Below are 12,254 nucleotides of genomic sequence, written 5' to 3'. Positions count from 1 at the left end.
CACAAAACTTGTGGATTTGTCCCCACTTTGCCAGTAAGCCTAGGTTTGCAGGCACTTGGCTTTAGAGGCCAAACACGTCAGCAAACTTAGCTCCCCAGCAAATGCCCAGAGGCATCCACTCAGCCAGCAGGCACATAGACTCTTTGCTCTGCGCACCAGGAGCCCAGCGCTCGTCTCACACCACTCCACTGGCTTTTGCCATCCCCTCTGCGGCCACTGTGGCCTCTATCTTCCCGCATCTCGAGTTGTGCCATCTCTGTCTCACCTCTCCAGTGTTGAAGCTCTTCATCTCGGGTTCTCACAGGACCTCAAGGCTGTGCTGCATTCTCTGGCTCTCTTCTTTTGATGGTAGAAGAACACAATTGTCTTACTCTGCTGGAGCTCAACTGCAATCGGGTCAGAACAGAAAACTGACCAATCCCCGTGTTAGCATTCTACACACTCTATCTGCATGTCCTCACCCAGAAAGTGTAATTTATCTGGTTTGTATTATTACTAAACTATCCAATCCCCTTGTTGTTGTTGTGTACTGTCGAGTCAGACTGACCCATAGATGACTGTCCAGTGGGTTTTCCGAGGTAATTAATCACATGGGAGGAGATTGCCTGTCCTCCTACAAAGCAGCTGGTGGATTTGAACTGCATGACTTCAGGAATGCAGTGCAGCTTCTTACCACTGGGCCACCTCTTCGTGGGCCATAAAGATCTCAATTTCTATAGTCCTACTTGAAATTATCAGTGAGTCAATCTTGTGTGGATACACAGTCAACACCATTGGTATCAGCAGTCAGGAGATCAGGAGAGATGTAGTGTTAGGAAAGTCTGCTGTCAGGGAGAGTACCAAAATCCTAAAGAGCAATGATGTCAATTTAAAGACTACAGTGCACCTAATTAAATCCATGGTCTTTTCAAATATCTGCTATGCATCTGGAAGCTAAGCAATGAATGAAAATAACAGGAGAAGAATCGGTGGATTTAAATTGTGGTGTTGGATGTCTCATATATGTGCATGTTTGTATAGATAGAAGACTGCATGCATGTGAATATATAGATATATGTGTGCGCACACATATTCATAGAGGATATAACCAAATCCCTTCTAAGATTGGTTTTTGGGGCTTGTAGACTTAGGTCCTTAGTCTTGCAAGACAGCTTTGTCCATTATTAGCACCAAAAAGTTTATTTTCTATGTCTTAGTGAGCATGATGATTAATATTGTGTCAGTGTGCCCATGATCCACAGTATAATGTAACTGTTGTGTACTGCACTGCAAACCCCCAAAGGCACAGCGATTCCCTGTGACTCCTTTCAACCCACCGTGGGAGAGAGAGAGAGGCAATCTCCTACTTTGGGATTTACAACCCAGGTATGAGTGGGTTCCAATGATTCTCAGCTATAATCACAGTACATAACAGGAAGTATTATCAGGAAGGCAGGATTACAAGTGCATCTGTAAGGATATGATTAGCCTTATCTGATGATAGGGAGGTTTCCTCAGGGGTGTGGCCTGTATGGCATTTATATCTGGACTCTGGCAAAAAGCTTTGTGCTAGATCTTCTTCTCATTAGGTGCCATCAAGTCAAGTAATACTCAGAGCAACCCCATGAGCAACAGATGTGAACTCTGTCCTATTCTGTGCCATCCTCACCGGCTCTGACACACTAGAGCCCATTGCTGCAGTCCTGCCAATCTATCTAGTTAAGGGTCTTCCTCTCTTTTGCCCTCCCTCCACCTTTCCAACCATGATATCCCTCTCCAAAAAAACAGCCCCTCCTAGAGACATTTCTAAAGTATGTGAGATGAAGCTTTACCATCTTTTCCTCCAAGGAGCGCTCTAACTGTACCTTCTCCAAGACAGATCTGTTTGTTCTTTTGGAAGTCCATAGTATGTTCAATATGCTTCTCCAACCTCACAGCTCAAAGGCATCAGTTCTTCCATCATCCTTAGTCATTTTCCAGCTCTCAGATGCCTAACAAGTGATTGAAAAGACCACGGTCTGAATCAGGCACACCTTAGTCCTCAAACTAACATCATTGCTCCCCAGTAAATTGAAGAGGCCCCTGACTGCAGACTTTCCCAGTGTAATATGTCTCCTGACCTCCTGACAGCTGATACCAAGCATATTAATTGTGGAGCCAACTAAGATGAAATTGTTTACAGTTTCAATCTTTTCTCCATCTATCATGATGTTGCCTATCAGTCTACTAGTGAGAATTTCTGATGTTAAAATTCAACCCCTGTTGAAGGCTGTAGTTTTTGATCTTATGCAGCAAACGTTTAAGTCTTCCTCGCTTTTGGCAAGAAAGGTTGCAAAGGTTATTGATGAGTTTTCCTCCAATCCTGATGCCACATTCTTCTTCAGAGAGTCCAGCTGTCTAATAATTTGCTCAGCATACAGATTGAATAAGGGTGGAGGAAGAATGCAACTTTAATGCACATCTTTCTTCATTTTAAACCGTGTGGTATTCCCTTGCCAGGTCTACAACTGGCTACTTGGCTCATGGTCTCCAGACTTGCACAGGTGGCCTGCTGGACTTGCTAACTTTGGATGTGTCACTGTCCAAAGTCAGCCCTCTGTAACGCTGATTTTGAAAAGTCACCTTTGGACATGTCCACCTCTAAAGATGACAGCTGACAGTCTCTGAAGCCAGCTATCTGCAACCCTGCTTCCCAATAACGTGTACCCCAGTTCCCTTGGACATGTCAGCCTCTAAAGCCAGCAGCCTGAGACTCTGCCTGTCTGCTGACAAGCTGGACTCCTCCTCCTCAAATGCTTCTCCCTTGAAGGTTGAATGGCATTACTTTTCTAGAGAGCCCAGCCTCAGAGGGTGAGGTGAGCAGCATCTAGGGTCTTAAAAGTTGACAGGCAATCATCGAGACACAGTTGGTGGTTTCTGCTTTTAAGGAAAACAGAAGAAAGAAAGAATACAATGTTTCAAAAGATGAAACTAATGTATAGAGTTTATAGCCTATACAATTCATAGCCTCCTCTACCCTGAGACCAGAAGAACTAGATGTTGCCCCACTATAAGGAATCCACTGTTCTGATTAGGACCATAATAGCTGGACCCTGATGGTTGGAGACATTTAAATCGTCAACAACTTCATCTTGCTTGAACCCACAATTAACACCCTCAGTACCAGCAGTCAGGAGATAAGGAGACACATTGCACTGGGAAAGTCTGCAGGTAGAGACCTCTCCAAATTGTTGAGTAGTCTCAGATGCATAGCAAGTGATCGGAAAGGCCATGGCTTGAATCAGATGTGCCTTAGTTCTCAAACTGACTAAGGCACATGTGACTCAGGCCATGGCCTTTCCGATTACTTCCTATGCATCTGAGAGCTGGACAATGAATAGGATGACAGAAAAAGAATTGACGCCCTTGAGCATCAAGCATTGGAGAAAAGCACTGACCATCTCATGAATGGCCAACAGAATGAACAGGTATGTCCTGGAAGATGGTGCAGTCGAGTGCTCTTTGGAGGCAAGGATGATGAGGCTTCATCTCTCACACTTTGGCCTTGTTGCTGTGAGGGCTACTCCTTGGAGAGAGACATGATGCTGGGAAGGGTGGAGGGTTGGCAAAGGAGCGGAAAACCCTCAACCAGGTGGATTGACACAGTGACTGCTGCAATGGGCTCGTGTCTCGGGAAGTGTCAAGACTGCACAGGAAAAAGCAGGGTTCAGATCTTTTGTTTATAACGTCTCTGTTGACTCAACAGCATCCCTGTTATGATGGGAGAAAGATACAGAAAAGAACTCAAATTCTTCTAAAAGCCAGCCTTACTAGACCAGCTGAGACTGGAGGACTCTCTGAAGCTGTCACCCTGTGGTACTCTTTAAATCTTAAACCAAAACTATCCCGAGGTCACCTTTTCACAAAATAACAGATTGTCACACAAAATAAAAGGCTTTTATTCATGAGTAATATAACTCTCCATTTTATATCTGTATGAAAGGAGCTCTGGTGGTGTGGTCCATAGTGTGATGCACTGCTCACCAAAAAACCAAACAAAACAAAACCAATAAACACAAGCAAACCCATCTATAGGAGGCTCTTAAGCATAGATGAGAAGGGAAGCAGGGAAAATTCCCTTTCTCTCTCTGATTGCCCTGAGTCCAGCCCAACGGCAGCTGATCCACTAGTGGGTTTCCAAGGCTGTAAATCACACGGAAGGAGACTGCCCAACTTTCTTCTGCAGAGTGGCTGGTGGAGTCTACCATCAGATAAGCTCCACCTTTGGGTGAATAGTGCACCTCTATGGAGTACACCACCCGAGCTCCCTGCAGAGAGCCCAGAGTACTAGCAATCAAACACTCAGAATGCAACTAATGGGAATGTTGGCACACCGTACAAAATTAAATTCATGCCACTGAAAAAAAGTGTATGAAATTGTCACACAAGAACCTGATTTGTTGTGTAATCTTTCACCAAAAGGACAAATTATCAAAGAAAGAAAAAAAAAGCCAGCAATAGAAAACTAGTGAGCAGGGCTCTGAACACAGCAACAATTGTAGCAAGGACCTTGTAGATGTTACATGACTGCCTCCTTTGCTGACTCACGCAGTGTATCTTCTGGGAAACTGATGTAGTTTTGGTAGTAAGATCCTTGAGAGATGAGCATAGTCTGAGCAAAGTACACTATGGTTCCTTTGTCTCTATTATTTCTATCTGCTTCTCATAAGAAAGCCAAGAATTGTTACATGGAGATGTTGCAGTTACTAAATCTGGGTCTGAAACAAACCACCTATTCATTCAGCCACTTAAAGTATATTGAGTGCCAACAATATACAGAGTTCCCAGGTACTGCAGTTAATTCCCAGGGCTGCTAACCAAAAGGCTGCAGGTTTGAGTCCATCCAGACGCATCTTGGAAGAAAAGCCTGGCAATCTGCTTACCAAAAACTAGCCACTGACATCTCCAGGAACACAAGTTAGGTCTGACACACAAGTTAGCTCTGAGTCAGAAGCCATCTCATAACTAACTAATCCCCAACTGTGTGCCAGGTTCTGTACCTGGCATTAGGTATCAAGTGGAAGACCAAACAAGAACAATATAATGAATAGAATAGAATAGAATAGAATAGAATAGAATAGAATAGAATAGAATAGAATAGGATAGAATAGAACTTCCTCTTAGAAGTTAGAATTTGATAGGAAAAACAATTGTTGAAATATATAGATAGAGATATGAGCAGCAGGGAGAACCCATCTTTTCATGCTTTCAGCTTACAGACTTTAGGAAGTGCTGAGAATTGAGTCATGTTCCATTTTCACTTTCACTTTCAAATGTGCTTTGAGCAGCTGAAGGTGAAGCCCCAGAGGACAGTGTTCTGAAGCTGGCACAGCTTAGGATAGCCAAGGGCAGGCCTGTAACCAAGCTGGGGGGAGGGTAGGAATGGAGCCTAACCTGCTCAGTGTGAACAGGAAACAAGAAACGGGCAGGAATGAAATGAGGGCGCTGGGAACCTGAGAGAAGAGGAGGGTGCATCCTGGATGCTGAGGGAAGGCTGAAGTCCCAGGCAGGGCATCAGTGAGAAAATTCTGATGGGGAGGATTTGCAAGACTTAAGACTGGGAGTGTCCACCAATGTCAAGGGTTCATGCTGTAACATTTTATAAATGTCTGTTGTTTTATGAGATGTTATTGTGTGCCTTTGAGTTGATTCCAACTTAACAGGGACAGAGAAAAAATGCCCACAGCCTTTTCTAGGCTGTAATTGTTATGGGAACAGATTACCAGGGATGGTTTGATTTGTTTTTGGGTTGTTTTTTTTCTCTCACAGAGTCCTGGTGGGTTCAAACCTTTGGCTGACACTAAGGTTAACAGGTCGAGGTTTAACAAGTACACCACCAGGGCTTCTTAGTGTTCCTCTATCTTCCCTAAAACATTAAAAATCAACTATCTGTGTTATGCAGATGACACAACCCTGCTTGCTGAAACTAAGGAGGACCTGAAGCGCTTGCTGCAGAAGGTTAAGGACTGCAGCCTTCAACATGGATTGAAGCTCAATATCAAGAAAACAAAGATTCTCACCAATGGATTGATTGGCAGCATCAGGATGGATGGTGAAGACGTTGAGACTGTTAACAACTTTAGTTTGCTTGGCTCCACAATCAACACACTTGGCACCAGCACCCAGGAAATTAAAAGACATACTGCATTGGGAAAGTCGGCTGTCTGAGATCTCTCCAAACTTCTGAAGAGCAACGATGTCAGTCTGGAAACTGAGGTGCGCCTGATACAGGCCATAGTCTTTGCAATCACTTGCGATGCATCAGAGGGCTGGACAATGACTAGGGATGACAGAAGGAGAATTGATGCCTTTGAGCTGTGGTATTGGAGATGAAGAATATTGAATATACCATGGACTGCTAGGAGAACAAACAAGTTCATCCTGGAGAGGGTGAAACCAGGCTGCTCCTTGGAGGCAAGGATTCTGAAGCTCTGTCTGACATACTTTGGACATGCTGCAAGAAGGGACCAGTCATTCTAGAGGGGCATCATGCATGACAGTGTGGAGAGACAGCACAAGAGAGGAAGACCCTTGATGAGATGAACTGATTCAGTTACAGGGGTAACGGGGGTGGGTGTGTCAAAGACAATAATATTGGCATAGGATAGAGCAAGTTTAGGGCTGTTGTACATAGGGTCACTATGAGTCACAGGCGACTTGATGGCACATAATAACAACAACAACAACCACTTCTACGCATTGCCTGGTTCTTTGGGCACAAAAGGAAATGTGTGTCTTCAAGTGTTTGGATAACACAGAGCAGGACACAATGGCAACGGGCCCTGAGACAATGAGATATGTACACAGAGGCTCAGCATTTACCCTGACAGGCACTACAGGTGAAGACATGCAGGAATCAAACTCTTGACCACAGGGGGTAAAACCACACAGCTGGCATTTTTAATTCAAAATTAGAACAACTACTACAGAGAACAGTGTTCTGCAGTCACCTGAGATTTGGGTGACTGCACCCTTTCTCCCCACAGAGGAGGGAAATTCAGGATGACCTGGAGCTATGGAGTCTGAACTGAAGAAACCACAGAATCTCGCTGCTGGGGCACTTGGCCCACAGACGGTGAGACCTGACTCAGAGCAGGCCTCACTGCCAAGGTCCCTGCTGAGACTTCCACAGAGGGTGCAGAAGAGGGGCTCGTCCTTCTGGAAGCACAGCTCCCTCCCGCCCACCAACATGACCGTGGGCTTCAGGACGGTGGTGGGCTGAGCTCTGGGCAGCCTGTCCTCACTGCTGCAGCACTAACAGCTGGGGAGGCAGAGAAGGCGATGCAGGACAAGGTAAAGGACACACACTGGTGAGTCCAATGTGGGGTCTGAACCAGTCATGTGCCTGCTCTGGACACAAGATGCCCTTAGGCTGTATTACTTCAGGTCAAGTAACACCAGCACCCCCCTGGCCCAGCCTCCTTTCTGCCAGGTGTGCCATGCACCTGTCCTGGGTGCGGTGCCACATCAGAGCTGGGTACAGGCTGAGCACAGGCTGAGCAGGAGGCCGATGCAGAGCTTCACCTGGCTGGCTGCCGTCCTCCCGCCCTGCTCTCTCTCAGGCAGCTTCATCCCCGCCAGGCAGTCAGAGGGGCCAGGCGGCACTGAGCTCCTTCTCCAGAGCCTGGACAAACTGATCGTTGAGGAAGAGCAGCTGGCCATGAGGCAGGAAGCGGGTGAGGATGGCCTCAATGCGGTCAGCCCGCAGCAGGAGGTTGGTGCCAGGGGCCAGCAGGCGGAGGTGGTCACAGAGGAGCCGGGCCAGCAGGCGGAGCGTGTTCTCCGCCAGCAGTAGATTCTCATGGGCGTCCAGCACTAGTGCGAACCCCAAGGACAGCACTCCGAGCCACACCACTGTCCGGGGCTCCTGGAAAGGGTCCCCCGCTGCCAGACGGAAGGCCCCATGTGGGACCTCATGCAGTGACACCGGCTCGTCTGAAGACTGGGCTGGAGGGTCCATGGTGGCCCGGCCGGACGCCTGCTGCTGCAGCTGACACATGGACTCCACCTGCCTGTGGGAGAGTCAGTGGTCAGGCCACTAAGGGTTGTGGCGAGGCCACCACCACAGCCCACATACACATCGACATTGGTCATCTTCACAAACATCCCTGGAGTCAGCAACTGGCACTATTATCCCCATTTCTCAGCTGAAGAAACTGAGGTCCAGAGCGATTAACTGACCCCCCCCACACTTTGAAAGATTAAGTCCCTTAAACTCCGAATCTGTTTACTTAACAGTAAAGTGAGGGCAATGAACGATTCTAACTACTTTAACGATTCTTAGAGGATTGAGAGTAAATATACTTAAAATGCTCAGAAAGCGACTCAGCACTCAACTTCTTGCCTTCCAGCCGCTGCTGGGCCAACTCTGACTCATGTCGACTCCGTGTGTATCAGGCAGGAACGGGGCTCCACAGGGTTTGCAATGGCTGCTTTTTTAGAAGGAGAATGCCAGGTCTTTCTGCTGAAGCAGCTGGGTGAGCTCAAATCACCAGGGCTCCTTGGCACTCCTCTATCTCCCCTAAAACATTATTAACAATCGCCTCTGCGGGCGGTTAGCAGCTGGGTGTGTGAAGTGTGTATCACTTGAGACACTTCAGGGCATATTTACAGGTTCAGTTTGTGCTCACTAGAATAACAGGAAGCTCTAGATGGATAATACACAGTGACTGTAGCAACGGGCTTCCGTGTGTCAGAGATGATGAGGATGGTACAGGATAGGACAGGGTTCAGATCTGCTATTCACAGGGTCGCTATGAGTTGTACTTTACACGATAGCACCTAACAACAACTGATGGCCTAGTGGGTAGGGAGCTCTGCTGCCCACTCAAAGGTATGTGGTTCGAATCCATCAGTTGCTCCTCAGGAGAAAGATGGGCAATCTCCTTCCAGTGTGAAAAACAGCCTCTGGAAGCCTGCGGGAGGGTAAGCTATGAATGAGTCCATTCTGAGTCTATAGTAACCAGAGAATGACAACACTGTTATTTCTTTACCTCTTTGTAATCTAATACTTTGATGACAGAGAGAGAGATGTTGGTCTAGTGGAAAGAAAGTTATGCTACCAAGCTGAAGGTGGGTGATTTTTTTTAAATTATTTTATTTTTATTATTTTGTGTGTGTGTACTGTCAAATCGGATCCGACCAGTACGGGGGAGAGTGTCCCTCCTTCCCCAGCAGAGCATCCGATGGATTCAAACCATGTGCCTCTGGGATTGCAGTGCAGCCTTCCGCCCCCAGGCCACCAGAGCTTGCCGAAGGTGGGCGATTTTGATCTGCGGCCCCCGGCCGGGTTCAAATTATTTTCCTGTCAAACATTCTTCTAGGTGGTATAGCACTGGTCTGCGCGATGCTGTACAGAGGTAACTTGTGGTTGCTGTGATGCTGAATGCTGTGACACTGGTGTGCCAAACGTGGTAATGGGTATCCACAGTGGACAGTGTTGGCTGGAGCTTCCCGACTAAAACAAGCCTGGAAGCAGGAGCGGCATCCACTTCCAAAATGGCTTGCCTCCGGAAACTCTATGTACAAACAGTGCTCAGGCCTTTCGTTCATAGGGTCGCTAAGAGTAGTCTACGAATCGATGGCAACTAACAACAACAACAACAACAATCTAATACTTAAATGCAACTATGAAAGATCCTTTGGAAAAAAACAACTCTAAAAAAAAATACAACTCTAACACTTTGTCTCTGCTTCCTCATCCCTCCCCATCTAGAAAACCCCCACAATGAGGTGTGTATTGGACAAAAAAGTGGATCTGGGCTAGATGCTTACCTGGCCACAGCCAGAACCTGCTCCTTGCGAAGCAGTCTGTCCCTCTCAGCGCCGTGTGGCCTTGGATCCTCAGGTGACTTCTCGGCACCAAAGACGCAGGAGTAGAGCACTCGACAGAAGCCTGTGTCCTCAGCGTGCGGGGCCCGCAGGGTGTGGATGAGAAAGGCATGCACCATGGCTCGCAGGTGGGTGCTAAAGGGAAGTCAGAGACCACAGTGAGGTACGAGAGATGTCCCACCTGGGGACATACACAGACAGGATCTGCTCTTAGAGGGACCTGTTCACTTACCCAAGATGCACTCCAACCTCTGGTTAATGGCAGCTGGTGACCATCACCAATGATGTTCCAACCAACAACCAAGTCTAATGGTGAAGAAGGGAGCTCAGGTGGCTTAGAGGGAAGAAGCTGCCCTGCAATCCCAAAGGCACGTGGTTTGAATCTACACCTGCTCTGCAGAATAGGCAATCTCTCGTCCCTTGAGATTTACAGCTTCTGAAACTCACTGGAGGGTCAGCTATGGGTCAGTTGTGACTCAACAGCACACATCATCAACTATCAATGGTGAAGAAGCTCAGACAGCACTTGTCTGATAAAACAAATGACTGAGCATCTTCAAAGGCATGGGAATCTAAGGTAAACTGAGGAAGAGTATATGCCTGTTGGACACATTATATGTCCCTGATGGGGGAGAAAGTAGCTTCAATAAAGGATACTGTTAGGACAATTGGAAAAAACAGTAATAAGAACTATGGTTCAGGAAAGGGTTATTTATGATCATTGTTACTCATTGCTGTCAAGTCAGAAGACTCACTGCTGACCCTCCAGCAAGTTTTCTGAGGCTAAGTCACACAGAAGGAGGATGGCCAGCTGTCTCCAGCAGAACTTCTGGTGTATTTGAACTGTCAGACTAGTGTGTCCTTTGGCTAATAGTACAACTCCCTACAGATACCACCACCAGAGCTCCCTGATCAATGCTAAGTTCTTGGTTTTTAGGGGGCTGTGTGTCTGGGGTGTCCCTGTTCTTAGAAAATGTCTTCAGGTGTTATTTAAAGGTTGCTGCTGGTGGTAGTTGCTACAGAACTGACTGCAATTGTGTGTAGAGTAGGATTGCTTTATTAGGTTTTCTAGGTTGTAATCTACAGGCAGCCGACTGCCAGGCCTGTCTTCTGAGGTGCTTTAGGATGGGTTCAAACTACCACCTTTTTGGTATCTTATTGTTGTTACTCGGCATCAGGTAGAGTGACTCACAATGACCCTACGCACAAGACTGAAACTATGCCATCCTCACAATCTCCACCATGCTCGAGTCCATTGTTGTAGTCAACCCATGTTGTCAAGGGTCTTCATACACCTAACAGCTGTTGTTGTCCTTAGGTGCTTCAATTAAGACTCATAATGACCCTATAATGGATCTTAACCCTGCCCTATTCTGTGCCACCTTAGCATCTCTCAAATCCGTTGTCACAATCACTGTTTCAATCCATCATGTGGAGGGTCTTTCTTTTTTGATGACCTTTTCAAGCATGATGTCTTTTTCCAAGGACTGGCCCCTTCTAACAACATGCCCAAAGTATATCGGACAAAGTTTCTCTTTCCTTGCCTCCAAGGACATATTTCTCTTGCCTTTTTCTTTTTTTAAAATTGTTGCTCAGACGTTTTTTATCCATGTAAACCCTACAAGAGAGTAGAAGTGCCCTACAGAGCTTCCAATGCTGTAATCCCTATTTACTTAGTGGAAATAATTTTTAATTCCTTTTTCACTATTTTCTATTTGGGTGAAAGTTTACAGAGCACATTATTCTCATGTTCACCAATTTAAACACCTTTTATTTCACGACATTAGTGCCAAGGTTATGATCTGTAAAGGGGGCTGAATGCCACGTCTTTCTCCAGGCGAGCAGCTGACAGGATCGAGCTGCCAAACTTCTGGGGAGCTGCCGAGAATTTCCATTATAAGGGTACAGATCTTTAGTTACGGCTAAAGAGGCCATCAGTTCGCATTATTGGTGAGACAGGAAGAGTTGAGTTACGTGTTTGGAAAAACTCAGAGCCCAATGACCAGACGCTGACTTCGGGTGACCCCGCAGCTGCACGAAGGGCGCGTCATCAGCCCTGGCCAATGGACGTTCAGCGCTTGCTACACGATCAGAGAAACTTCTCCAGTAACAAACTACAGAAATGATCATCGAGAAAGGGTAGCGGCCAAGACGCCTCTACGTCACCGCATCGCGCAAGCCTGAGGCGCAATGTACTCTGGGGGTTGTAGTTCTTTACGCGCTAGCCAGGTCAGGGAGGGGCTCCCCTCCCTGAGTGCGCTGTCCCTCTCCTCCCATCTCAGGTCGCTGTCCTGCAGCGTCGCACTCACCCGTTCTTCCGAGTCCACGCACTTGCGATAACAGGCCGCTCCACTTGGCAGCGGGGCGAGCAATGGCTGCGGCGTGCCTCGTTGGCGCCTGCGCGC

The 12,254-nt window shown here is 47.0% G+C and overlaps 1 protein-coding gene across 1 annotated transcript; it reads right to left on the bottom strand.

The window, feature by feature from the left end:
• Positions 1-7,603: 7,603 nt before the first annotated feature.
• Positions 7,604-9,968, bottom strand: AP5S1 (adaptor-related protein complex 5, sigma 1 subunit). The gene is made up of 2 exons (XM_006894261.1): positions 9,793-9,968; positions 7,604-8,030 (listed from the first exon to the last, which is right to left on the bottom strand). Exons 1-2 carry the CDS (start codon positions 9,966-9,968, stop codon positions 7,604-7,606), a joined length of 603 nt encoding a protein of 200 aa, XP_006894323.1.
• Positions 9,969-12,254: the final 2,286 nt, after the last annotated feature.

Source organism: Elephantulus edwardii, unplaced genomic scaffold, assembly GCF_000299155.1.
Source record: "Elephantulus edwardii isolate Elephantulus edwardi_28Jun2011 unplaced genomic scaffold, EleEdw1.0 scaffold00138, whole genome shotgun sequence".
In the NCBI taxonomy this organism is placed as follows: domain Eukaryota; kingdom Metazoa; phylum Chordata; class Mammalia; order Macroscelidea; family Macroscelididae; genus Elephantulus; species Elephantulus edwardii.
The sequence above is the reverse complement of the archived record's forward strand: the minus strand, read 5'-3'. Positions and strand labels throughout refer to the sequence as shown.

Excerpts from the sequence above, each read along its gene's own strand:
- AP5S1 (XM_006894261.1), bottom strand. The coding sequence starts at position 9,968 with ATGGTGCATGCCTTTCTCATCCACACCCTGCGGGCCCCGCACGCTGAG. Across the intron at positions 8,031-9,792 it reads CAGGTTCTGGCTGTGGCCAG|GCAGGTGGAGTCCATGTGTC; the intron begins GTAAGCATCTAG and ends ACTCTCCCACAG.